Source organism: Centrocercus urophasianus, unplaced genomic scaffold (assembly GCF_019232065.1).
Source record: "Centrocercus urophasianus isolate 14NV4802_14NV808 unplaced genomic scaffold, USGS_Curo_1.0 seq_37, whole genome shotgun sequence".
NCBI classification, from domain to species: domain Eukaryota; kingdom Metazoa; phylum Chordata; class Aves; order Galliformes; family Phasianidae; genus Centrocercus; species Centrocercus urophasianus.
In genome coordinates, this window is record NW_024884944.1 from 5,468,314 (window position 1) to 5,496,143 (window position 27,830).

Sequence of the window (27,830 nt, forward strand, 5' to 3'; positions counted from 1 at the left end):
GTTTCGGAGCCAAGCAGGAGGGAGAGGCTCTTGGCTGATTCAGATTCTTTTAGAACAGTCTCACCCGTCGAGTTTTATTTTTCCTGCTCTGTTTGTGGCTGGAGAAACTTGGAAACAAAATGATTCAGTTCAAAACAAGAGTTGTTTTGCAGCTGCACCAAGCAGATGAAACAAAACACAGAGGAGGGAGAACTGCAACTGCAGCACATGGTGTCCAAGGCAGTCCAACAAAGAGTTACAGTGGGGAGAGGTAGGAAAAGGAAGGTCAGGGCACTGGCTCATGATCAGCCCAGAAGCAAGAAACCCCTCCTGGCCCACAGGCAGGGCTGGGGCTCCAGGCTCCCTGCTCCACGAGGAGCCAGCCACAGGGAGCAGTGCTCTCAGCTTCCTGCCTTTTCCCCATCCTTCGTCCCCTTCTATGAGAAGGAAGAAGTTTCAAATGAGGTTATCAGGAAAAGTTTTTCCTGAAGGAAGATGAGGGTGAGGGGTTCTTGATGAGCTCCATACAATGCCCAGACAAACACCCTGCTTCTCCAGGTCTCCAGGCTACAATATAAATATATTTTGTCATCTGTTTTGAAGCCACTTCACTCACGAGAAGCCTGTCTGTCCCAGCTCTAACTTATCTCCATTTGTCATCTCTATCCATCCTCCCTGCCCCAATAAGTTTACAGAAGTCTCATGTTTTGGAACGTATCGAGATCTCCAAAGACAAATACTGAAGTCTGTGTGGTGTAACAGGTACATGCAGAAATCATAATACCATCACCTGAGGCTTGCTATATAAGCCAGAATAAATACTGCCTTTGGATCTAAGGGAAAACATACAGCAGGGGCTGATACAAAAACATTAGTGACAGATTTAAATGTTAAGGTTCATTGGGTTTTGCTTCATTTTAAATTAAGCCCTCTAAAGCCCTTTGCTGCCGAAGAAGTCCATTTTTGAACCCTTCACCATTACCTCCAGCAGGCAATCATATAAGCTGCTCACCAACAGCACGGAAACACACAGCAACCTGCCCTGAAGGCCAAACAAATTCCATCCTCACCAACACTGAGGCTTAACAGGGCATGTCACTGTCTGCAAGCACAGCCCCTCCAACTTCAGCTCCCATCATCCTCACCAGGCTTCTCTGGATCTCATTCTCCCCATCCCACACAGCTCCTCCACAGCACGGGACCAAGAGCTATGCGTGCAGCGCTGCCATGAAATCAATTCAGCAAGAGGAAAAACTCCAGGAAACGCAGGAACATACATTATTTTGCTATGGATCTAAACAGTTTTTCAGCTCCTGATTTCATTTTGTAACGTTCCAGGTGTGCATGTTTCGACTGCTAGAAAAAACGACCTTTCAATTTCACTGGAATCATTAGTCACACACAAAGGCAATCTCTTTTCTGATATAAGGTGAGATAAGCTTCTGCAGAATCCAGCAGTGCTTGTTGTTTGCAGCCAAGGAGTTTATTTGCTCACATGGCGCACGTTCACTGCTGGAGTCCATCCTGATGGTATTTATGCACGTTATGGAGGTCACCTTAATGCTGGATTTCTGTTTTATTTGTTCATAGTGAGCCATTTCCAATAGCATAATGTTGGCATACAAAAGCATCAGCTACATTCTCTTACAATGAAATGGAGCTTTGGTTTATAAATCCCTGAGGAAAACAAAGCTAAGCCCCACTGTGTTCCATACACTCCACTGTAGCCCATCTCTTCATCCAGAAATAGAGCTCAGTTACAAAGGCATTAATTTATGTCCTGCATGGTTTTAACATTGCAGTTGCAAATATATATATATTTATATGTGACTAAAAACTAAAAAAAACACTAAAAGCACAGCTTCTAGTCTGCATTGTCCCTGGGACCCGAAAAAATCTGCACTCATTTACTTGAATTAATAATTCAGGAATATCTCAAAATAAATAGCCTTCAGGTGTTTTGTTTTCCAGCACAGCAGTTGAGTCCCAAGTGCCAGAAACCTCACATTCATTTGATTCCCCAAAAGGAATGAATTAGAACAGTGGTAAATGTTGAGGAACGGGGAGAAATAAATCAGGAAGGCCAGGGAAAGAGGAAGGTACACACATAAGATATTTGTTTGGTCACTTTCACCGCTGCAATTTAATGGGTGTTGTTTCTGTGATGATGACAAATTGCCCTGAGAAACTCCATGTTATGCTGTCACATGTTCATATTTTGTACAGAAAAAGATTCCTTCCTCTTTTGCAGGATGAGGTGCATTCTAGAAATGTACATAAAAACCAACAGCACAACCAAAATGCACACAAGGAGACAACACTGCATTGCAAAGCAAGATCCTCTCCCCCAAAGGGAAGGACATCAACTTTACCCTCCTCTCCCAGTTCAGCCAGCTGGGAAACTGAAAGGGAGCAGCCCAAATATCTGCTTGCCCCACCGCCCTCAGCCTGTGGCTGCACAGAGGAAAGCTGCAGCCATCTCCCAAGAGCCACTCGGGGTGACGCCATCGAGAGCCTTGGCTTTGTCCCAAGGTACATTTGTGAAAGCCCAGCCTTTCACTGGAAGGTTTAAAAGTATTTCAGCTTCTGCTTAATCTTTTCTTAAGAAAGTCCATACAATTGTAAACGGAACATTATCTAAAGGTATCTAAAGACCTTCTTTGGCAGAATCAGAGGCCACAGAGAGCATTACCTGGAGAACAATGTTTATACTGAAAAATAACAGCGTGGCTCAACTATGGAGTTGGTTGGTCAAATATTTGCAGAAGAATATATGCCACTTGTGTCCGTGTGAACACATTTCCTTCATTTAGAAAACCCTCATTCGATTTTAGGGAGAAAAAAGATGAAAATGTTGCTGGTCTGCATTGCTGTGTGCACTAAAAACATCTCAGTGCCTCTTAATTCAGACAGCATGTCATTAAAATAGCAATCAATCCTCAAACCCTGCTGACCAGAAAGAAAACCAGTAAAGCATCACATCCTGTTTGCAATGTGGATCTTCCACACACTGGAAACACCAGTGGTTATGTTCTACAAGGAAAAAACAGCACTGCTAACCAAAATAATTACACGATCTTAAAACAAACAAACTAAGAACAACAGCAAAACCCACAAAAAATCCAACACCTGTTTTGTTCACCAGGGATGCTTTCCCTCCCATATCAGATAAGAACACTTCAGTCTCTTCAGTCAATATTTGAGAAGGTGTGAAACCTCCACATTCTGTCTTCAGTAATATGCTGCTTTTCAACACTATTCACACAACAGCCTGCTCGTTTTTTTTTTAATCTTCTTTCACAAATTAAAGGGAAAACAAGCAGTTTGTTACACGTGGCCTCTCCCTCTTTTTTAGGTGTCCTTTTGCTGGACTGAAAAGTTAAATAACAACTAAAAGTTACCTGCCTCTGTCACCATGTCAGGCAGGGCTTTGCGGATGACTCAGGCTCCAGCTATTCTTGCCTTGATTACAGTCACGAAACATTTTATGGGGATGTTCAACTCCAGGCTCTGCCAGGCAAATGACAACCTGACATACAGAGCAACACTGTGCATCTGTTCTGTGGAAAAGGGAAGTTGTACATCTGCTAAGAACAGCAGCAATCTTTAACCTAAGACTTCACAGGGAAAAAGCTTTGCAAGCCATTTCCTTATTCCAGACCCATCACCACTGAACACAGGTTTCTACAGCGCAGAGCAGTCAAATAAATAAAATCTGTCCTGTACGGAGGAAAGCTGCTAACTTCTCGTGCTCCTTGGCTATGAGACCTGATGTCTCAGGGAGACTCTGGTGCCATTTCCTCACCCCACACACACCGCATTCCCACAGCTGAGCTCTGTCTGTGCTCTGTCTGATAGGAACCCTCTCCAACCCGACTTTCCCTGGGGAATACTGTAGCACTAGAACTCTGAGATTTACAATGGAATCCAGAGCTACAAAGAAGTTGGTTGAAATACAGAACTGTTGAAAGGAAGGAGTTGAATGCTTAACCACAGAACTATTAATTGCTTTATTTAGAGGATGTTGGTAGCTTCAGCTGAACAGAGTGATCAGGTTAAGCAGTTATTCCTCTCCACTCCCTCTTTTTCTATCCTGCTCACAGATACTGACTGGCAGCAAGGCATTGCGAGGTAAGAGAGATTGGGAAAAACAAAAGGAAGGAGAAGACAACAAAATAGTTCTGTTTTATTTGGCAAGTGCCAGAACTTACTGGGTGTGCTCTGTGACTAAGCACCAAGCAAAGCCCTGCAGGGGACAGAATAGGCAGCAGCAAAGCCAGTTCCTGCATTCCAGTCTGCTTTGGGCAGGACCTACGCACAGATTTCTCCAATGGGGCAGCTCCAGGCATGCTCAGAGACAGAGCTGGGTGCCTGGGGAATGCAGACTCCAACAAGGTGAGCTTGGGCACCCCCAGCACCAGGCAGCCACAGAGCAGAAACACTCAGGACTGTGATCTCAGCTCAGATTCCAGTTAAATCTCAGAATCACGGAATGACCAGGGTTGGAAGGACCTCAAAGATCACAAAGCTCCAACCCCCTGCCACATGCAGGACCACCAACCTCCACATTTAACAGCAGCCCAGGCTGCCCAGGGCCCCATCCAATCTGCCCTTGAACACCTCCAGGGATGGACGGGGCATCCACAGCCTCTCTGGGCAGCTGTTCCAGCACCTCACCACTCTCATGAACTTTCCCCTGACATCCAACTTCAATCTTCCCTCCCTGAACTTTCCCTTTCCTTTCCCTTGTCCTGCTGTTATCAACCCTTTCAAAGAGTTGATTCCCCTCCTGTTTGCAGGCTCCCTTTAGATACTGCAGGCTGCAACAAGGTCACCCTGCAGCCTTCTTCTCTCCAGGCTGAACAAGCCCAGCTCCCTCAGCCTGTCTTCATAGGGAAGGTGCTGCAGCCCCCTGATCATCTTTGTGGCTCCTCTGGACCCTCTCCAACAGCTCCCTGTCTTTCTTGTCCTGGGGACTCCAGACCTGGGCACAGTACTGCAGATGGGGCCACTTTAAGAGCCAAAATACTTGAGTGGATGCTCCACTGCACATTCTGCTATAAAGCACAATGTTTGCTAGGTACACCGCACATAAAGGCTGTGTATTTTTATACTGTGTGTAAACAAGTGAATACCAACTGATCTTTCCACTGTAAAGTCAGACAGCAAATTCAACAAGCTGCGACAACCCATACGGTGCACAGTTCAGATGCTGTCCGAGCAGCTCCCTCTAGGAGCTCCGGGTCCCTTTGCTCCCACACTGCCCCAGCAAGGTCACCCTTGGTGCCTAATGCCGCGCCCAGGCCGCCTGCAGGGGACCTCCAAAGGCATTTCCTAAGCCGTCCGACGTGGAATTAAAAGTCACAGCTCCGCTGTTCTGTAGCACACCGTACTGCGGGTCAGGGGACGCTCCGGGCCTGCGAGAGAACCTCGGGGCCGAACCCCGCAGCCACAGACGGAAACGACCCCACCGGGGCCGGAAGGCGTCCGCTTGTGTGCAACCTCCCGGCTCCGCTCTGTCCCGCGCCTCGTCTGCCCTGGAGGACTTGCGGGCATGGCTGCGCGTAGTGCGCCTGCGCAGAAGTCAATCCATTCCTCCAGAGCAGACGAGCTCGCTCAGTGCGGCGCTGGTGGGGCGGCCCAGTGTCGAGGGTGGGCCTGGGCCTGGGCCTGGGCCTGGACGTGGGCCTGCGCATGCTGTGGTAATTCCACGGAGAACTGCAGTCTGACGAAGTTCAGGGTCCAAAAGGTGCAGTACGGCTGCTGACAAGAGCACAGCCCAGTCATGGTTAGCATCATGGCGTGGTTAATTTCTTAAATAATGTGCTGGGATGGTTGCCTTCTATTTGGAATTGATGAGGAGATTCAGTACAGTGAGCTTGCCAGGACACTGCAGTTAATTTAGGAGGTATTGGCAGCCACGTAGCCTGGAGTTGTGCAGCATCTCGGGGCGCCCTGGTGGGCTGACAGTGAATAGTTGTGTTGTTTGTGTGTGGGTTTCCATATAACACCAGAGTCACTTTGGAAGTGGCCCTGTGAGGCCCAGAGGAAACCAGCAGCAGTCTGAAGGCCTTTAGGGCCCCAACTAGCTCCTGGTGTGGGACAGCCCTGCCTTAAGTTCCCTGTGTTAACATGTCCATGAGGAAGCAGGTGCTGCAGCTTCTGCTCACTTCAGGTCTTGGTTTGCTGAGACCTCTCCTCTAAGCAAGGGCTGAGGGACTTCTCTGGAGAAGAGAATGCTCAAAAGAGACCTCATTGTGACCTTCCAGTACCTGAGGGGAGTTTATGAACAGGAAGAGAGCAACTTTTTACACTTTTTACTCATTCTGATATTGATAAGACAAGGAGGAATGGCTTTAAACTAAAAGAAGGGAGATTTAGGTCAGGTATCAAGGGCAGTAAGGCACTGGTGCAGGCTGCTCAGAGAAGCTGTGGGTGCCCCATCCCTGGAACTGCCCATGGCCAGGCTGGATGGAGTGCTGGGCAACATGAACTGGTGGTTGGCAGCCAAGCCACAGCAGAGCTTGGAACTGAATGATCTTTAAGGTCCTTTCTAACCCAGGCCACTCTGATCTCTCCCTGAATGCCCTCCCTCTCCATTGCTATTTTTCCAGGCTGATGATCCAGTGCAGTGATGACTGCCATACAAAATATATCTGGAAACCACTTTTTTATTGCACCTCTAAGAAGTCTACCCAACTCTTTGAATTAATAGTTATTGGAAATACCTTTAAGAAACGTGTGTTAAATAGCACCACTAAAGGTGCAAGCAGAGGAGAGAAATGAGGAGCGTTATCCTTAAGTGCTTTTGCATGTTTGGTTAGATATTTCACAAGGAAACAGAGGTCTCTGCTATGTACACAGTGCCTCCTTCATGACACACGCAGGCAGGGACAGCTGTCTTTTATATCACAAGGGCAAAGGTTTCAGAAGCATTTAAGAGCCCATCAGTCTAAGACACAGCAGACTCCATTTACACGGATTTCGGCAGGGTGAGCCACTGGCTGGTGTTGCAACCTTTAAAATCCCCATGAAGAAAGGAAAAGGAGGTGTTCCAAACAAGATCCTTGAACCGTGTACTAAAATCTGCCACCGATCCTGAAAAACAGGACAAAATAACCACAAATAATTACTTTTTTTCTATGTTGAACACTGAAAAAGACACAGAGTGCTCAGCAGGCTTTTTGCTTTATGCTCATCATAAATTATGCAGCCTTTCCAAAGACAGAATAAGCATATCACACACACATTCATGATCCCTTACAGTAAATGTAGATGCATAGTCTTGGAAAAATCAAGGCTGTTATGGGGACCCTGGAAAGTTCAGATTACAAAGCACAGTAACAAATTGTTTGTAGCTATAGATAAGCATTTATTTATGCTGCAAAAGTTGTATTTCATATGCAAAGTCTTTACATTGGTCTGAGAACAGTTCCTGTTACACGACCTGTAGGGGAATACGATGGGCTCAAGTAGCTGCCATGAATATTTTACACCAAACTTTAATATGTTTCAGCTTACACCCACCATTAAACATTCAGTGGCTGAAAAGAAAGCTCTCCTTATGCCTTTGTCGTTCACATTTGAGACTTCATGCCACTAGGTGCAGTACATGGATGGCCCTCTTCTTCATTTTGACCATTTTTTTGAGCTTTGCTTGTGACCATGGGGAGCTGCAACTTCCACACCACAAGGACTGCCAAAGTGGAGAAAACTGCAGAAGAAAACAGAATCTGACAAACTGCCCAGCAGGTATTTGGGGATAATATACCAGAGGTCATTAGCTTCTTTAGAATGCTTTTCTGTCACACACAGCTCAACAGCAAATGCAGCCAGACATTGATTGTGTTGAATGCTAGAGAGGCCCTTAGGTAATGAATTAGTCTTGCAGCAATTAATATAATAAAAGGAAGTAGGCTTAATCAGCTACTGTAGAGCATATAGTATTGTTATAAGTTTCACATATCCGAGGACTTCCTTTTTGTACTGCATTAAAAAGGCAGCACTGAAAGCAGGCAATATTTTTAAACGAGGCATGGTTCATTTTACTGATCTTGATGTCATAATGCAAATAAACACACTTTATTTAAACTGTAGAGGCACTGAGTCTATCTGATGTACATAATAAACCTGCACTGTACAAGAAAAAACCATGATATGCTTTTGGTTTTGTTGTTCACAGGCTTTTTCTGCCCCGAAGGAAGCAGCACGCCAGTTCCGTGTCCCCGAGGCACTTTCCGTCCCGAAGGAGCAGCACTGACACCACACAGCTGCTTGGCTTGCCCAGTGGATTTCTTTAACCCCATGCCTGGCCAAAAAGCATGCCTCCCATGCGGCTCGGAGGCAGCACAGCCCACAGAAGGGCAGGAAACATGCATCTGTCTTGGGAAAGGCCAGGTGTTTCAGGTACACGGACAGTTCTGTAGCAGCTGTTCAGTCCTAATGGAGGTCACCATTACTTCAGGCTTTGGTCTTTACTCTCCACCTCAAATGTGCTGCCCTAATGCAGGGTACCCCCCTCTCACACCGGCATCTTTCAGTCACAGAATCACAGAATTGTAGGGGTTGGAAGGGACCTCCAGAGATCATCGAGTCCAACCCCCCTGCCAAAGCAGGTTCCCTACACCAGTCCTGCATCTCATTTCCACTTACACACATTCACCAGGCTGAAAGTAGCATAGCAGATCTACACGTGTTCTGAGTTTCAGGGCTGCATCCATCCCTCTTTTAGTGGGAAGGGAAAGATGGTGTGAATGGACCCTCAGGTTTCCTCTGATCTCAGCCAAATAAGGCGTGATGCTTAATGTAGCAAGGTGCATAACAGTGACTTCACGAGGCAGCAGGCTTCTAAATGAATCCCTCTTTTTTTCTTCCAGGTTCGTGACGCTCACTGCACATGCCCTCTGGGTTATCAGAGCTCTGTGGGTGGCAGAAGTCGTTGTGTCAGAAGAACATATGATGTCTGTCGAGATTCAGCCTCCCGAAATCAGGAAGGACGGTGCCTGACCAAGAAGGAATGGACTCACTATTGCTCAGAAAAGGTGTAGTGTTTTTCCGTCAGTCACATCCAAGATCCATGCAAACACTGCCCTAAAAGCAAACTCCCTAGCTCTTCCTTTGCTGGGTGCAGGCAGCATGAGGACCGAGCAGTAACAGCATTTTCACAGCAGGTTTTAACTCTTCTTCAAACTGAAATAAGAAGCCTATCAGGAAGCCCAGATTTCCATCCTCGCATAAGGAGGATGGGTCATTATTTGTCTTCCAAGCTGCTATTTTATTCCTTTTTTTCTCCTGCAGGTTTGTACTATTCCCAGGGATTATCAAGGCTATGACAAGGTTCTTGGCCTCTGCATCTGTCAAACTGACCGTCTGGATAACATCTGTGATTCTCAGTGTAGGAGGCAACAAAGAGAAACCCTGCAGATCACCTGTGCAGAGGAAAATCCTCAGCTTTTTATTACTTACAGAAATGGGAGCAAGGTAAAAACTGCTGTTATTTTCAAGATCAACCTATTTCTTGCTAAACTTTGTAGACTTTGAGTAATCATTTTATCAAATAACATAATTTTTATTTATTTTTTAATTTCCTTAAAGAAGTACAGAAAGCAACGAACAAAAACCCCCGGCACAAGCCTGTTATACAGATAGCATATTTTTTGTACTTGGCCTTGCTTTGCAATAGTGTGAAACACTCACATACATTTTCTGAGTTCCTTTTCTACTAGGCTGCTGTTCTCTTAGAAGAATTAAGAACGGTTCTACTAGGATCATATTTCCCTTTAGAAAATGTCTGCACTTCAGAACAAAGCAAATGCTCTCATCCAGCATACATCGTGAAAGCAAGTGGTAAGGAAGAAGATAACAAAAGTGACAGCTGGGTTTAGAGATATGTTATTAAATAGGTATTAAATGGCTGCTATAAAAACTGGCCTTTCCTTCTTGTTTTTAACACAAACAACATGAAATTCTGATACTTACATCCTGGCATGATGAAGTGATGCTGAGTCACTGCTCAGTCCTGAAACACTGCCCGAGTTCTGGACATTTCCAGTATTCCAGGAGTGGACAGAATGACACTCAGAGATTCCCTCCCACTCTCACTTTCTAAGAAGAGATGCATCTCAAAAGGCTCCCTTCTCACAATCCTTTATCTGTATAGATTTTCTTTTGGGCTTCAGATTTTAATGTGAATTTATCAAGCAGAATTAGAAGGAGTTAAACATTCTTTTTTAAAGTATTCTAGAATTAAGCTGTGAGCCAAAAGCTTTTTATACAAGTGCATGAAAATTTAATAAGAACAATAGGATGCAATCGTTTCTCTATGGTACCTTGACACAGTTTCATTGACAACAGCCAAGTTAAACCAGTTGCTGCTTAAGGAACAGGTCTTGCAACACCAAACAAACCCTAAAGCCTTTGGATAAGGCCCAAGTGTTCTAAAGCACTGCCCTAGAATAAGAGAAATGAACTGAAAAGCATGTAACTTGGTTTGAGGCTTTGTAAGCCTAACTTGTGGAGTTTGTGAGCTGATACTCTATAAACTAGAAGAAAAACCAAAGTCCAGCTTGTTGAAAACCAGAACTAATGGATATTTTTTATATTGCTTTAGGGAGAGGATTTTTAGGAGTGTACAATCCTGACCCACAGCTGTTTCATAACTTCATCATGCTGAACAAGGCTTCGTCACTTCACAAAAACAGGTCTTCCTCCCCAGCAGCTCCAGGTAAGTTCTCACATTTGGTTACAAAGCATATATTTAAATACAGTTTCACTAAGGTTTAATTGTGCTTCAACCATCTCCAGTACCAAACTAATTAGGAAACAGAAACCAACAGACCTTACCATCTTCAAATAGCCAGAAAACCTTTTCACTCTAAGCATAGTGAAGTGAAAGAAAGAGCTGACTCCCTGCGCTGCACATCAGAGCCTCCTGCTTTGCAGCCCAAGCCCACGAGCCAGCAGCTGCATCCTCCTGGCCCTGCCTCTTCCCCAGGGGTGATGAGGAACAGCCAGGTGCTAGCTGTGCCTCCATCTGGGTGCACAGAGCTGGCACGTGGCCCCCACACTGCCACCATGTCCACAGGTCTGCAGGGAGGGTAGAGCCCAGGAGGAAATGTCAGGGCTAAGCTGTCTTCTGTTCCTCTCACACCTCTCCTTTGGTTTGATCCACTCTTTTGGTTCATCTGCAGTTCTGATTTACACCATCATCTGCATAACTTCTGGCATTTGAGATTGCTTTCTCATTAGTTCTACTTGCATTCTTCTTGGAGAGCAGGACTTTAGTTCCTCTGTGCCTTCAGAGTTATCCTCAAAGCCATAGCCAAGCCATACAAGGGGACAGATTCCTTAAAAAGGCTGCAGATTTTGCAAGAAGTTCTGCTTCTTTACCAAATGTGCTTCAGAGTTGCAAAAAAGATAAGAAAATGTGGTGCAAAATTATCCAGTGTCAGGAAGATGTCAGTGGCATTGTTGGCTTGACAGTATGCCTTACTCTGGAAGCCAGATTTGTGTCGATAAAGCTTAGTCATAAAAGCAAATAGGAAATAGTGTATCCTGCAGCAGTTCTGTAGATGGAAAATCATTGGTAATGATCCAAACATAATGATCCAAACCTGTGCTTTTACAGTTAATTCTGACCATGAAGAACCCAGATCTTCCCCGATAGAAAGCCTGAGACCTTCAACCTCCACATCAAAAATCATATTTAGTGGCATCTTAAATCCTACTGCGTGCATTAATGCTAACGTTACCTTTGTGTTCATTGTCTCCAAGGAGCATTACCCAGTTTATGATGTGTAAGTACAATGTAGAACTTAGCTAATGCATTTTTAGGTGAGCTACAGAAAAGATGGCTGAAATTTTCACTTTTCTCAACATAGAATTCGGAGGAAACATGACTAGGAAGAGTAGAAATCTCATTAAGTGTGCTTCAATGTCTTTTTGACAGAAAAGACAGGATGGTGTAGTTGGAAACTGCACGTAAGACATAAGGAAAGCAATATTCTGTCCTTAAAAGAAGCAAAACCAAATATATACATGCTGTTCCTGTTGCCCTGCTGGTGCTATTTCTGACCCACTAAAAGGCAGACCTGTCTTAATATTTTGCAAGTTAACTTCTCACTGCCTTATGCTTTATATTCCCTCTCATTCATCCTAATTTCTTTTCCCTTTCTGTAATCACTGAGCTAAGGTTTAGGTTTTGGTAAGCTCATCCTGATAGGAACAAGCACATTCTAGTGCACTGCAGGCCTTAGGAGCTCTGCCTTTGCTGCTTTTGTTTCTGTGGGCAGTTCTGGAGATTTCTTCCCTGTGGCCTATTTTCATTTCATTTCTGGCATTCATCCAGCTTGAAAGCAAAGAAGTAACAGAAGGGACAGGTAATGAATTACAGCACGTTACGTGTGGGTGCCGTGTTGGCATCTGTGGTGTTGAAACCCTTACAAAGGGTCCCAGTGGCTGTTTTCTTCACTTCTAAATATTTATTCTGCTTAGGGTTAATTCCTGCTGCGTTTCATTACGTGCATCAGAGCTGGTTGGAGCAGCCTCAAACACAGTGCCACTGTGTGGACAATTAGAGGTTCAGCACCTAAACTCTAGCTAATCCCCGGGTACTCAGTGGTGTAGATGAACCCTAAGCAGCAACCAAAGCTTGATAAATAAACCTACATGTCTTGTGCACACACACAGACACACACACACACAATTGTGTGTGTACTTTTGCTCCTAGGAACAACTTGTACAACACAAACACCGAATTTGACTGGGCGGACTTTCGAAGACTTGCGGAGGAAATAAGAGCTGCTTCCCAAACCTTCCTCTTCTTCCTTTTCCAGTTCCAGCACCCTGGTACCTATGTGTTACAGCTGAGCAGCAATCTGCACAAAAAAATGGTTTGTATTGAGGAATGCTGTCTTTGCATGTACAGTATCGTTAGCAAAGCATTTAAATGCTCCAAATGATGATTGGGAATTGAAAGGAAATGTTAAAGATACGACTGAGCATCTTTTCATTTTTACATGCCATGCTGCAGAGGTGAATACAGCAACAAATGCTGGTGTTTCTGTGCACAGGCATTACATGGGAGTGCAGAATGGTGCAGCTGCTGCAGAGATTTGACTCAGTGTCACAGCCAAAATAACACTTCAGATTTAAGTCATTATGCGCACTTAAATAACACGCAGTGACAGTGACTGGCGTTTCTGCTGCTGTTCATTAAGTACATTAGGGTCCTGCCACCTGGAGGACAGTGTTACGAAGAGGGGCCATTCTTCCCCACAACTCCCAGATATGCTGTGCAGGTGGGCATTGCCAGAAAGCAAGACCTCCTGCTGAAACCTGACTGGACAGCCATTATTGGAGTAATCACAGGACTTCTCACATTGCTTATTACCTGCGTGGTGCTGACAGTAAGTAACAGTTACACAAAGTCTCTTCTTGAAAGATTCTGTGCAGTGAACCCACTAGCCACCTGTTTCCTCACGCATCCCCTATAGAACATTTGGGCTCAACCTTATGTTTTATATATGGGGTAAAATCATCCCTATGAATTTATCCATCCCCACTGACACACGAGGATATTTACCTGATGCATAGGCCACTTGGAGACACTTAAGGTACAGTGAATTTCATTTCTGTTCTCTGGTTCATTAGATGTATCCACATAATGAAATTCTCCATGATATGCATCTCTTCAGGAAGGAGGATGAGGTGACAATTATTTTTTTAACAGAAGCACAAACCTGTCTTAAAATAAAGAAGCCATAAGTAAGTCCTGTAAAGTTATGATAAAGATCTGTCAATTGGTGATGAGTTTTTGCAGTGCTCATTCACGTGGCTTGCTTCACTAATTGTTCAGGCAGAAGTCCCTGTGAGCATAACATAGCTGAGATCAGAGCACAACAAAAGAAATGGGCCTTCAGACTGTGGTAGAAGATGGATTTATTCATCCATCATCAAACAACACATAACTGTACTTCCTTCCCCTTGGTTTCAGCCTCATCTGCTAAGATTCGCAATTCTGCCTTAGAACAGACCATCCCACAGAGGTACTTAGAAAACAGATTCTCAGGGTCTTTGCCTTATGGCAAAAGTAATGGTGCATCCTGTTTGTTGAGTGACTGACACATGAATCGCAAAATGCAACTTGTCACAATGAGAAAAGAAGTTCATATGTTCATTTTTGTTGTGTCCTGCAGCTTCTCTGTCAGGGACTTAGCTGGTCACAGAAGGGCACTGCCTGCCCTCCATTTCGAAGGCAGCAGCTGAAGTACAATCTGGACAGATATTCCTCCAGTATACCAACAGTCTTTCCCATCAAGAAGTATCACCCCTGGCTGCAGAACAAGGGTAGCATGGATGCTGACTCTTGCAACACTGGTGGAACAGGTCAGATAACAAAAAGCTGAATAACAGTGGGGCTGCCTGGTTTCTTGTATGTATGGAGCCAGGATCCCATGTCTAGCAACGTGGAGTGGCCCAGACTTATTGATTTGCATAAAGAAAACAGTCATGGAGTGAAAGACAGTAATAAATGAATATTTGTGTTTCAGCCTGCTCCATGAGAAAGGGTGGCGTTTGGGAACCTGAAGAACAGATAGACCTTGAGTTGTTTAACACCAACATTTTCTTTGAACTTTTGCTGAGGCAGTCACAGTCAGTCACAGCCAAACTGGGCCATTTCAAAGAAGAGGTAAAGTGTACTTGGGGGCTACTAATTTATACAGAAGGAGTCAAAAACTAGTAATGTTGCTGTTTCCCATCACCTATTTTGTATGTACTTTCGTTCAACTTTCATGCTCTTAGAATTTGAAACACTGCCATGTATCCGTGTTCTTAAACATGTTGTTTATACCATGTCATACGGTGTGAAGCATAGTGACCTTAAGGCAGAACATTTTGATTTTCTTATGAATCTGCTCTGCACATTTTTGGAAAAGGACTTTGTCTCCCAGCCCCAGTTTTTCATCTGGAAAATAAAAGTAATACAGGTTACCTGGTCAAACACCTGGGAATCGTAGATTAAACTGGGGAGAAGTAAATATAAATGAATGTGTGGTGACACAGAAATGGAGTCCTGCTCTGTTATTTGAATTTCATAATAGTCTCACAGCTGAAATCAGCGGGATAGCATTTCACTGACCCACAGTAACTACGATGGACCTGTCTGGATCACTCATCTAACTGCATGTTTGGCTTAAGGGACAGCAGAGGGAGCTGCATTGCAGCATGCAGTTAGCATGGAGAGATCACTGGGACTCAGGAATGCTAGCATGAAAATGATTTGTATTGAGGACTCAGGGCTGCCATGTATTTTTGTTGCATAAAAAGGCACCGATGTTACAGAGAAAACTTACTGCCTTCATATTATGTCTTACAGTCTTAATTTCTTTCTTCTTTTTTTTTTTGCCTTAGGTGAAAACGTTTTATCGCAAGCTTACAAGTGAAATATCTGCACTGAAAAGCCTTTGGATCATGACATTAAATATCCCAGGAGAGGTGGAGTCTTATGGGAGCACAACGATGGAGAATTACTTAAAAGCAAAACAGCAGGTAGAGCTCAGCACCACTAACACGTGGAATAGCAAATGACATCTGCAGCACTCTCCTAAATGTGGGTATGGTCATTTAGAACATCGTTTTGTAATTGTAAACACTTCATCTGTCATAGTCTGCAACGCAGTTAACATTGTATGACTGCAGACAACAGGCTGTGCTGGACCTTTAAAGGCTTGTGAATTTGCTGCTGCTGCTTCATGCTAACACAGAAACGCCTCTGAAAGATTGCTCACTTGTTTTGTTTTCTTGATCTGTCTGATGGACCCATTCATCTCAGCTCTTTTGGAGTCTCTTCAGTAGCAGAGCTTTCTGCTATGAGAACAGCACTCACTGGTCTGCATTAGCATAACATCTTTTTTATTAGTGTAACATCTTTTTTCCACTTTTGTTTGTTTCCGTTCTTAGAAAAGTTCTTAGAATGCAGTGATTTTGTGCCCTGTAAGCAGATACACACTCACTGTTTCACTTGGAAAAATGTGTATGCTACACAGTAAGTAGTTATAAAAGTCACTTTTATTAAGTGACTCCTAAAACTTCTGCACTGCTTGTTAAAAGGATATCTTAAGTTATTAGCTTATTCAGATCTGGACATTTATCACCTGTGTGCTGGATAATTGCAGTTCAGCATATTAGACTTATTAGCATAAATGTGCTCCAATTCAAATGAATAGATCAAAATTATTTGTAATTTCTGATTTTTGTTATTTTAATGAGAGGCAGAAAAGTTAGAATTTCTGCCTACATTTAGCTAAAGCAAGAGAAGAACTGTTTGGGTCTTATATCCCACCTAGGCAGAAGAAGAGATGCAGCACAGGAAGCAGTTGGCTGCAGAGTATGAGGAAGGTGTGAAGAAGCAGATGCAGTTACTGCAGCACGATCTGAAGTGCCAGGAAGAGCATTATGTCACATTCAATTCCGCCCTGCGAGAGGCAGCGAGGTTGGCAGAGATGCTGACAAATAAGATGGCCTGTAAAAGAAGCCCAACCGCTTGGTCCCAGCCAGACTGTACAAGGTAATAAACGTTCTGAAACCTTCTGCTACAACTTTGCATTTCCTAGCTGGAAGCATTTGTGCAGGTGATTGGGTTGGCTTGTATTAGGAAGAGATAATCTAACAGATTATGAACAGCTGTTCTAAACCTCAAACAGCCATATAGTGAAGAGACCCCCATCTGAATCTAGAGGACAACAATTTTCTGAGGGTGTTTTCTTTCACTGCCAAAGGGTTTCTGTTGTGATATTATGCCAATTAAGGTCAGTGTACAAACCATGCTCTGTCAGGACTTGGAATGTTCAGAATCAGAATTCTGTGATTAAGGAGAAAACAGAAAAAGAGAGAAATTGGTATTTTTAATTCAGTAGCCAAAGCAAGTACTCATAGAGCTCTCTAAGTGCCAAAGTGCAGAGATCATGTACATGTCCTTCCAAGCTCTTCCAATACTGCTCCCTTGAAATTATTTTATCTTAACTTCATGTGGCAAGTAACCATCTTTTAAATTCCAGCCTGTTAGCACAGATAGATGCTGCAAGCAACAGGATGTCAAGCTTAATAATAACAGAGAGCCACCGCCTCAAAGCATGGGGAGTGCTGGGTGAAGGAACAGGAGCTCACCTTCTTAACAAAGCTAAAGCCAGGATCCTTACCAAACAGGAGCTTGTGGGTAACTACAACCTCTAGAAATGCTTTTCAAAATGATGCTAGAATGCAAGGAAGTGTAGGCAGGAAGGTGCACATCTGCTCCTTTTGATGCTTTCATAAATAGGTGACAAAAGCGCCAACAGCAAAGTGAAGAGAGATGTGCTTTGAAAGTGTCCTCATGGAGTTCTCACTAACAACTCGTGAATAGAGGGGGTGCTCCAAAAGCAAAGTCATGGGTAGAACTTTCTTCTGTGTTGTTTGTCAAAAAGAGTGGATTTCTGAGAGGACAACAGGCTGCTGTTTTCTTCCCCTCCTATTTTTGCATTGCTCTTAGACCCAGATGGCACTGCCCGAGCGCCTGATGTCGTCTCAGTGGATCCTGTCACTGGGCTGTTAATTCCCAGCCCGCACTGTGCCGTGCTGCTGGGCAGCCAGTGCTCTGGGCCAATACCCAGCAACCATTTCCTGCACCCAGGCACTGGGAAGGTGCTTCACATAGCGGGCAACGTCGGTTATGATCCAATCAGATCTGGGCTGGTCTGTACTGTTGATTCTGCTTCAGGTAAGAGTTACTATGAAATGATCGATTGGTTCAGTTGCTTATTTGTGGAATACGGTTTTAATGGTGTAAAAGAAAGAAAAAAGCCAACACGAAACGCCTTGGTACACTTGCAAGTATTTTAACCTTAACAAAATCTGAAACTAAAGAAAATCTGAGAAAACTTCTCAATAGAATGGCACTGGAAGATATTTTTCTTCATCTAAATACAAGACTCAACGTGAATAAGAAGTATTAGGTGCTACAAGGCTTACATACAGTATTGAAGCATTCTTTATTTCCAACATATTTCTGTCTGTCTGCACTTCAAACCATAAGAGCCATTATATGCCTCACTCTAAGGAAAAAGCCAAAGTACAAAACAACCATCAAGCTGGTACAGAGAGCTTACAGTCATTCGTTTAGCTCTGGGCCTAAGCATTGCAAGCCTTTAGTATGAGCACTCTCTGAAAGCTCCATAGACTCTATTCTGAGCTTTAATGCCTCCTTGCCTTTAGCATTAGCATAACCATGCTGGATTTCTTCTGGTTTTACATGTAGGTGAGCGTCAGAAGCCTGAAGTGCCCATATTTCCTTACATTCCTTACCCAGTTTGTCCTGACACTGGCTTACCTGTGAAGACAAAACTTCCAGTCCTGTGTTCTGAAAACATATTTGGTCTTGGAGGACTCATGGCAGATCCAGTGACAGAAATAGAAGTACCAGTGCTTGGGGTTACGATCCATCCTCACACTGGGCAAAAGCTGGCTGTTGGTGGGACATACCTCAACCCCATCACCAGCACACTGACACCGCTGGAGATCGGGGGTCCTATGACAGAGCCAGAGGGAGGCAAGATTGTTCCGATCCTCGGGGTTGGTTTGGATGGTGACACTGGTAGGTGAATTCTTTGTGAACTGGTGGATGAGGTATGCACTGTGCATTCAGCCTGCTCTTAACACGCTGCCTACAGGCACGGAACAGAGGGAGCCTAAAGCCGTCACTTTCACCTTCCACCTTTGCCTTGTCCTGTCAGGACAACTCCACACCTTAGTCTCTACTTAAAGAAAACTTTCTCTTTTCTGTAGTTGTATTTTATCACTTTAAAAGGCAATAAAACTGCTGAAACTATGAGAGACATTTGAGGTACTACATTAATGAGTGTGGCTATGACACGAGAGACTGAAGTTGATCTGGACTAGGTGATCATTTGAGGTCCCTTCCAATCCCTGACATTCTGTGATTTGACTCAGAGATGGTCCAGCTGCCCTGTTAAAATAATAAAAGCAGTAAGAAATACATAATTTAGGGGCTAAGGTGGCTGAAGTGCTATACATACATGTATTCTTTATAATTCACTGCAGAAGATACACTACGCACAGAGAAAGGAGGGGGAATCTTAACCTTCTAAAGTAGAAGCTAGGATACTTCATTTAAAAACATTTTGTGGGCAAATGATTTTGTAATCAGCGTCACAAATGTTTTTGCTTTATTTTCTCCCATCTCATTAGATCTATTACTGCTTTCTTGCACCTTTTTCTGAACAGAAAGACCAGACTGTCATGACCAGCTGCCAGGTGATCCCAGGTGATGTCCTGACTCTTTATTTCCTGTTTCTCAATTACAGGAGAAGTTATACCTCTAGGTGGGCTGACGGATCCTTCTGGGAACCTAATGCTTCTTGGAGATTCCTTCATTGAGCCTCTGAGTGGGAAACTTGCCCGAGTACAGGGAGCTCACCTGCAGCAGGACAAGGTGCTGCCCCACGGTGGCAGTTACCAAGCAGTGCTGGAAGCCGAGTGGCTGCTGTCCCAAAGTCGTGTGGTGGATGCTCTAAAGAAGCTTAAGGCATCAGTTTTGGAAGATAGCTGTCTAGCAGCAGACAGATTGGCAGTGCTAAAGGCTTCAGTAGAAGATATGAAGAAGTCTTTCACTGCTAGATATTATCATGCAATGCACTGCTTGAAAAGCCTCAAGAAAAAACAAGAAATAGCTTCAAAGGTCAAGAGTAATGGTGGGAATCTGGGTAGGTGTACAACAGTCTGGTAAAGAGTAAAGGGGTGTCATTACAATTATGGCTACAGTAATGAACATGTTTCCATCACAGGGTTTGGCCAAAACATTAGTAGTTAAAACCTTTGCAAGGTTTTTGTCAAAATAGCTTTTCTTAAGCAAATCATAGACTCACAGAATGGCTTGGGCTGAAAGGGTTCCCCAAGGACCATCAAGTTCCAACCCCAAGCCACAGATACTATGATGAGCTCAGCCAACATTATTTGGAAGCTGGAGCAGAAGGAACGGCGTCCATCCTGCATTTGTCAGCCTCTGGAGGTCTTTCCATCACAAAACATCAGTCTGATATTTTATGTTTCTCCTCTTCTCTTTTGGGGGACAAACTAGGTATGATCAAATATCCGGGCACGGAGATGTGGATCCCTGCAGTGTTTGGAATGAAAATCCCAGATCCCGGTGGGTCCAGTTTGATGGTGCCAATCCTGGGCATAGACTTTGACTGGAATAGCAGGCAGCCTTCCCCACTCGCAGGGACCATGGAAGATGGAAATGGAAAAGGTAGAATGAGAAACTGAATGTGGTTATTTTAGCAGTAAAGAGGAAAGGACTTCTCTGTCATCACCTTTATTCATATTACTTTCAGAGCCAAGAAATCACCCTACCAGAGCAGATCAGTTAATGTCTCAGCAATGAGTGGAAAATATCAGTGTGCATGGTGTGCCATTCAAAACGGGCAGAGGCAGAAAAATGGTGGATAGGAGCCAGGGCTGAGCCCAAATCACACAGCAGCTTTCAGCCATTAAAAAAACGTGATCATTAAGGTTGCAGCTGGAACAGCTGTATTCATGATGTGCATTCTAAGAATTAAACCTGATCTTTCTTTACCCACAGGCCTCGTCCCTATCGCTATTGGTGCCAGAACCATAAGTCCAGTGACAGGTGAAGTGGGGCCTGTTGTCGGTGCTCAGACCCACCCCCAGACACACAACGTCATCCCTGTTGTTCAGTCCCTCAGAGCTTTGCCAAGAGCCATGAATTCGGAGCTGGTAATTACTGCTCAGCTTTGGTAACTTCCAAAAACTCTTTGCTCATGATTTTCCACTGCTGTGAGGTAATTTCAGCTCTTCCTATGCCCCACAAATAATATTTTCTCACAGTACAAGATGAACTGAAGTATATCCATGTCATTTTACTTGCCTCTTTTCATTATCTATTTTTCTCTCTCTTCTACCTGTATCTTCTGCTGCTGCTCTTCATACCTCCTCTTCTCTGTCCTGCAGATTCAGGACTGCAAATTTCTCATCCCCCTGTGACAGCAAATTTGGATACGTGCTGCAGTTGAAAGCACTGAATAAACATTTCATAAGTAAGGTTCAATTAAGTTTGTAATCTTTCACCTTCCTGCAAATGTAAGCTATTTTTTTTCTGTCATTGCATTTCAGCTGGACCTCCTAGAGAAGGAAATAAATTCAAGGCAAATATACTGGCACTGCAGAATAAAAAAGGAAGAAGGGCTCCTGAAGGAACTGAGTTCTCTATTTCTTTGTGTCCTTGATACTGCAAAAGAGGGAAAGGCACAGAAGGTGTGTGCATTGTTTTTGCAGCTGGCTTCTGTAAAGTTCTTTACAAAGGATTGCCCACAGGCATCCAGTTGAAGGATTTCTGGTGCTGCACCCAGGATGGTGCTGATCTGAGTTCACATTACTTCCCTTCTCAATACGGTGCAAATCCAAAATGTGAGTGGATGTGTTGTTACTTCACTGCAGCCTTTCCCACCTTCGAAGTTTGGTGTGTAGTCTCATCATAGAGCAGGCACTGGTTCAGAGTCACAATGTGTCTGTGCACAGCAGGGACAACTGTTCTTAGTGGTATCAGAAACAGATGAACTGCATTCAGGGTCTGCACAATAAAGTAAAGTTTTTAAAAAGGCCAGGAAAAAGCTGCGATCAAATTAGCCAATCTCTTGCTTTCATCTGTCAAAGGAAAGAGCTTCACAAGAAGTCTCTGTTGTACGAGTTTGCAAGGTTATCTTGAAGTGCTCTCTCCCATTTCTTACAGATAAAATACAGGAGGGAAGTGAATGACATTGAGGCAATGTGTCATTTTCTTGAAGGGTCCTCTCTGCAAGAAGCTGAGAGAAGAGCTTCAAAGTATTTCAGCAGCCAGCTGGGCACTGCATTACCCTTGCTATTCAAAGGTATGAACTGTTAGCTACAAACTGACAAGAGGGGAAGCAGGGTGTGTGATGTTTGCTCCCTCCCAGCATGTTAGCTTAAACTTCGGAAACTGCTCATGCCCCCATGAAGCAAGATGCAGGATCTGGTTATTCTGTTCTAAAAGATAAAGAGCAGGGATGTGGTGAAACATATTTAGGAAGCGTATCATTTCAGGTTTGCTCTGTGAATTTCCATTGTCAGATGGGCATTTCTAATATTTGCTGCTTACAGCTGACAGAGATGAAAAAGAACAGGAAATACAGGTTCTGCTGGAGATCAGAAAGGCACTGGAAAAGCTGGTGCAGTTTGTTAAGAAGATACAAGAAGAAGAAAAGAGAATATGTGTGCAGATTGCAGAGAGAGAGAAGCAGAGGGGGTGCAGGTCAAGTACAGAAACAGCACCCAATGTGATGCTCAGACAGGTGAGGTCTCTGCTGGCTTAGGCTGAACGTCCTGGGGTCAGAGGACTCGTTAACCTTTGAGAAGCACCCCGGGGTCACACTGTCCCATTTATTTCCTCCACCGTTTCTCTTAAATCCTCCCTTTTTGAACTATTACCTTTAGGGTGGAGCTTTTGGCCCTTCCTGTCATCAGCTGTAGGTTTCGTGACTGTTCTGTGATGACTACCCAGACACCAGTGCCATGTAGCTGCATGCCAGCTTTGCAGCCACAGTATGCAACAGAAAATGAAAGCTGGGACTTGAAGTACTCTGATTTGTCTCATTTCTTCCAGGTTATAGTCGCTCTAGCCTCTGAATTTCAGGAATGCATGCTGAAACAACAAGCTAACGTGGAGACTGCATACACTAAGCTGGAACTTTTGAGGGACTTGTCAGATATCCAAACCCAGCAGGCAAAGGTACTGACCTCTCTCGCAGGCCAATGAAAAGCAGTCATGCTACTTACTTTCTAGCAAAAGCATGAACAGCTGCCATGTTCTGAGAAAAATCCCTGAGAGTGCAAAAATAATTTTCAAATATGCTTGAGTAAAAAAGCCCCCAAGGTCCCCTCTCTTAAAGGGACCTTTCACATCCATCCTTTGACCTGTGGTGTCTCATGAATCGTAGACCTGCGTCCTCTTGACAAGAGAGTCTTCCCATTAAGTCAATAGGCTCAGAATCTGCTCTTCATATTAACTGGATTCCATATTCCCTTTTGGCCTTCTGATATTAAAAAGCATAAAATTACCAGTCTTCCCTGATTTTCTTCCCTTTTCTCTGTCTTCCTCTTCTACTCTTCCATCCCCATGAGACAATAACCACTGACTGAATTTCAGCTTATTAATATAATTGAGATAGAACTATTAGACCAGAACGTTGAGCAGAAAGCTTTTTATTACATGTATGGCACTTACAAGTGGATTCCAGAGAAGCTGAGGATATTGAATGCAAGCAATTCAGTTCCAATCATTTGTCTTACAACATCTGCAGCAGCTTGAAGGATGCAGAAAAATCAGAGCTGGGTGCTCCAAGATTGTAACCACTGGAAAAGACTTGAGGCTGCTGAGACAGGCTCCTTGTAGAATCCTATTGAGTCACCAGTCAGTCAGCGTGGGATGTCTGAAGCAACAATTTGAGGTTTTCAGCAGAAGGCAAAGAGGGCCAGGATGCTTTTCCAGTGAGATTTTCAACACGTGTAAATCACAGGTTACATGTATTGTCTTGTGATGTTTCAGATGCTTTTCTGTGGGTCACAACGCTGTTTTGAAAACTATGAGACAGCCAGCTACTATGGCAGCAGTGGGATCTCACACGGTACAGGCAAGGCCATCGACCACAGTGTGATGCCACTGCTCAAGTCTATGGTTCAGATGCTGGAGGAAGACAGCAGAAGTTACATATCATCTGAGACACCTGGTGAGAGAGGAGTTGAAGGTCCTGTCAGTTGCCTTGTTTTACTCTGGCCTTTAAAAACGTATTGGAACCTTTCAACTTTAAAGGCTAGAAAGAGAGATTCTCCTTTCTGGCAGCACCTGTCAGATACTTCAGTGAATCTGTGCTAAAGTAACAGTCATTTCACTACTGCTTTTACCATTTTTCATCACTCTAGAAAGTATTGGTGATTTTAGCTACATTGGGAAGCCTGCAGAATAGAATGGCTTGGGTTGGAAGGGATCTTTTAGGACTAGGATTTTAGGATTTAGGACCAGAGGGAATGGTTTCAAGCTACGGCAGGGGAGATTCAGGCTGGACATTAGGAAGTATTACTTTTCAGAAAGGGTGGTCAGGCACTGGAATGGATGCCCAGGGAGGTGGTGGAGTCACTGAGCCTGGGGGTGTTCAAGGAAAGACTGGATGTTGTGTTGAGGGACGTGGTTTAGTAGGAGCTATTGGGAATAGGTGAATGGTTGGACTGGGTGATCTTTTAGGTCTTTTCCAACCTTGGTGATTCTATGATTCTATGATTCTATGATCTCAAGGATCATCAAACCCCAACCCCCTGCCACATGCAGGGCCAGCAGCCTCTATATCTAATACTAGACAGATTCATCAGCACTTTAGAACTAATCTGTGATTATTTTAGATGAGACTGCAATAAAGTAATTGGCACACAAAATGAAACAGCCATTCTTTTTTGAAGCAGTATTGATTTTCTTTTCAGCAGAAGTATTTTAACATGTGCAACTTTGGCTATTTCCACCAGAGATGAAGACAGGATTAGCGCTGCATTTCCAGTTCAGGTGTTTGTTTCATCAGTCAGGCAGCCTGTGGTTGTTTTTACCGTTACAAGATCTTGCAGAGCAGACAACTTTAATTTACTGTCCTCTGTGGAGGAAGCACTGTAACAATGGAGGACAGACTCAGAATACAGAATCACACCAACTTGGCTGTCGATCGAGCCTGAGGTACACAAGGCATCACCTTTCTAGGCCTTACTTGAAATGTGTAGGGAGAATGAAGTTCTGGGGGTTACCCAAGAACACTGAGCTCTGCACTCTTGAAAGAACTGATAATTCATCAGCAGCATTGGTTTTTATATGAAGAATGACAAAAATGTTAGGAGGTGAGAAATGCAGTGAAATGAAGACACATGAAACAAAAAGAATTAATCTAACAATATTCTGTTGTTCTTTGTAGAAACAGCAAGTTCTTCTCAGAGTAAACAAGGTGCCTTCTCCAGTCAAGAAGGAGAGCTAATAGTAGTGGATTCTGCAGCCCTGTCCACGAGGGAGTTTGTCACATATCAGTATGGCATCTCCCTGCTGCAGTTTCTCAGCCTTCACATCGATGTAAGTTTGTGAGCTGCTGGTATTCAGTAATCAGCTCAGAAAGAACAGTTATCTAAACAATCCTTCAGCCAACAAGCTGCAAAGCATCTGCCCATTATAAAGCAAAATCAAGTTGAAAAAGGCTAATCTGCCAACAGCAGGAGGTAGAATTTGTGTTTTCCCACAGTGATGTAGGACTGTTCTGAGATCAAATTTCTGTTGCCCAAGATCCACAGTCAGTTCTTGTATTTGCTGTGCAATCCCTGCTGTGCACCTCACCCAGACCTTGCATTACCTAATTGTTGCATACTGAATGGCATTAGGATAAAGCACATTTCTTTTATAATTTGGAGCAAGGCATTTCTTATTTTCATGTTACAGTTGGTAGCACAGCAAGGCTTCATCCAAGGCAGACTGTCCAGGGTCCTTCATAGAAATATAAAATAAATACCAATAGTGATGCCTCCAGTCAGGGCTCTGGGACAAGAGCTCACTTTAATTTATTTCATTAGAAAACTGGCAAGATGAATTGCTGCAACACGTGAGGGTTTTTTAAACAGTTCCCATTGCCCTGTGGTATTTGTTGGCTCTGTGTACCCACTGCAAATCAAAGGTGACATTTAAAGGAATTCACATCTCATAACCCCTCTTACTTTGCAGGTCTGATATGCATGCACAGGTTTTACAGAAGCAATTTGCCTTCCCTTTGCAGGCTCCAGAAGTTAAGCTGTGTGTTGCCTCCAGTATTCCTCTCTGCAGTGCTGCAGGCAATGCCTTCAGGAACTCGTTCTTTTATCAGGTTTGTCAACTTCACATCTAACCAGCCTGTGTAATATTTTACATGCATTAAGTTATGGACCTAGGAAGTGAACTGCAGGAAGGTTTCATGTTTTTAAATCATTATATGTTTGATGTAAGACCCTTCAAGGTTAATGGCATGCTCTGGATTTCTCTGAATGTGAACTTAATAGAGCACTGTAGAATACAGAGATTTAAAAAGGGGCTGATGTGGGGTCGTACCCAGAGCATCTTATTGTGCTCATCCAGTCTCTCATGTTCAAATTACTGATTTTTCTATAGGTCACCTTTATAGAAGTGAGCAATTTATCAGCATTTTACTTGCTATAACCAGACACACAAAATAGATTCTGTATTCTAAAAGTGAAGTATTAGAGAGAAAAGCTTTCTAAAGTTCATAATACACGGAGATACAACTGTCTAGAAACACAGTGTGAGAAGGCTTTAGATTTCACACATAAGAAGGTGTCCCAAATTGAAGCCTTATGACAGTGCTGTGTTGTTTGTTATATGGATATTCCCCATGTAAAACCAAACCAGTGGCAGAATTCTCTCTCTTCAGCTGCCCATTGGCTGTGCTCAGCTCAGGATATTTGTTCTTTTTCAGACTTCAAAGAAAAAACTGTTCATCCTGAGGGATTGTCTGGGTTCTGTGGGAAGCTTCCTCCTGCTCCTTGTGCACTGCTTTGCTCACATTGCTGCTGCTGACTTCAGCCAAGACACCAACCCAACCTTCCTGAGGCTTTTTTATCAGGTAGCTCTGCGTGCTCCAAATGTAATTATGTTGTATTTGGAAAACATATACCAGATATGTACATATGGATTTATTGAGAAATAAATATGGAACAGCAGTGTTCTTCCCCTAACTTCTCAATCAATACAAGGCAGCCCTTTCCATCCAGCCTTCAAAACAGTGCACTTTCTATTGCAGGAGATGCACAGTCACCTTTTTCCTCAGAGATGTCCCTACTGTGCACAAAGTGATTTTAGGCCCCTGCCAAAATCTGCCTTTTTTAAGTGGTGATTTTCCTCACGATTGTCAAGAACGACCAAATAGCCCAGCTTCTGCTGGTGCTGGGCACCACGTCCTCATCCTGCTTCTGTCTTGAACAGCTGCATGTTAACCACACCACTGAGCAGATTTGTGGGCAACATCAAATGAGACCAATAATGTTTTGGGGGTGATTATTAGGATATCAAGAGAAGCTTTTGTTTGACTTGCTCTACCCATCATCCGTACTAATCTCTGGTCAGAGGGTAGTTTTAAATGTCACGTTCAACTGCTTCCAGGTATTCAAAGCTGTTTCTCTCTCTTTCTAGGCACTGAAGACTTGCCTTGGTGAGATGTTTTCTCTCAGACTCCAGCTGTCAGCAGTTCTCCAAGGTAATAAATCCTCTGGGATAACTCAGATGTTGCTGAAGGAAGAGCCGTTCTCCAAGGAAGAAATAAGCCTGATCTCCCAACTTTTTGAGGTGAAAGGGAAAAACTTCACAGAAACTGAAGCCTTTGAGAAGATAATAAAACAGACTGAGTCCTGGTCTGGTTGAAAGCTCTTCTTTTTATACACGCTTCATTACAAAATGGCAATTAAAAGCTGCTTATGGATATTGGCCCTCACACATTTGCAGCCACCAATTCCCAACAAACACCCGTTTCAAATCTAACAGCCTCACAAGTAGTAGCACAAGCTACCATTTTTACCTGGAAAAAAAGACCCTCGTATCAGAAAAAAATTACTTGGCCTCATACAAATCACAGCCTAAAAAGCAGTACTCTGAAAAATGTATGTAAAGAGTCTATTAAAGGCCTTTAAAGTTAACACTGATCTGCTCTCTGCGTTTTGTGCTTACTGAATGACAAGTTTGAGGAGCCACCAAGTGACAG

At 43.7% G+C, this 27,830-nt stretch overlaps 1 protein-coding gene across 2 annotated transcripts; it reads left to right on the plus strand.

Moving 5' to 3' along the window:
• Positions 1 to 5,653: 5,653 nt before the first annotated feature.
• LOC122167537 lies at positions 5,654 to 27,760 on the plus strand. Of its 2 annotated transcripts, none has more exons than XM_042832193.1 (29): positions 5,654 to 5,767; positions 7,583 to 7,731; positions 8,162 to 8,385; positions 8,856 to 9,020; positions 9,277 to 9,459; positions 9,705 to 9,825; positions 10,589 to 10,702; positions 11,606 to 11,774; positions 12,707 to 12,869; positions 13,197 to 13,385; positions 14,175 to 14,364; positions 14,529 to 14,668; positions 15,391 to 15,528; positions 16,326 to 16,546; positions 17,037 to 17,194; positions 17,507 to 17,734; positions 18,272 to 18,607; positions 19,338 to 19,736; positions 20,111 to 20,281; positions 20,615 to 20,769; positions 21,166 to 21,306; positions 21,782 to 21,920; positions 22,171 to 22,361; positions 22,673 to 22,798; positions 23,615 to 23,795; positions 25,017 to 25,168; positions 25,860 to 25,946; positions 26,553 to 26,699; positions 27,266 to 27,760. In XM_042832193.1, exons 2-29 carry the CDS (start codon positions 7,596 to 7,598, stop codon positions 27,491 to 27,493), a joined length of 4,992 nt encoding a protein of 1,663 aa, XP_042688127.1. In that variant the 5' UTR covers positions 5,654 to 5,767; positions 7,583 to 7,595; the 3' UTR covers positions 27,494 to 27,760. The 2 variants fall into 2 exon arrangements, with proteins under 2 accessions (XP_042688127.1, XP_042688128.1); XM_042832194.1 differs by having other exon boundaries at positions 9,373 to 9,459.
• The last annotated feature ends 70 nt before the right edge of the window (positions 27,761 to 27,830 follow it).

What these genes read in the sequence shown, in the direction of transcription:
- LOC122167537 (XM_042832193.1), top strand. Translation starts at nt 7,596, where the DNA reads ATGGCCCTCTTCTTCATTTTGACCATTTTTTTGAGCTTTGCTTGTGAC. An exon ending in TTCTCAGCCTTCACATCGAT is followed by an intron (nt 25,169 to 25,859) that starts GTAAGTTTGTGA and finishes TTCCCTTTGCAG; the next exon opens with GCTCCAGAAGTTAAGCTGTG. An exon ending in GGAACTCGTTCTTTTATCAG is followed by an intron (nt 25,947 to 26,552) that starts GTTTGTCAACTT and finishes GTTCTTTTTCAG; the next exon opens with ACTTCAAAGAAAAAACTGTT.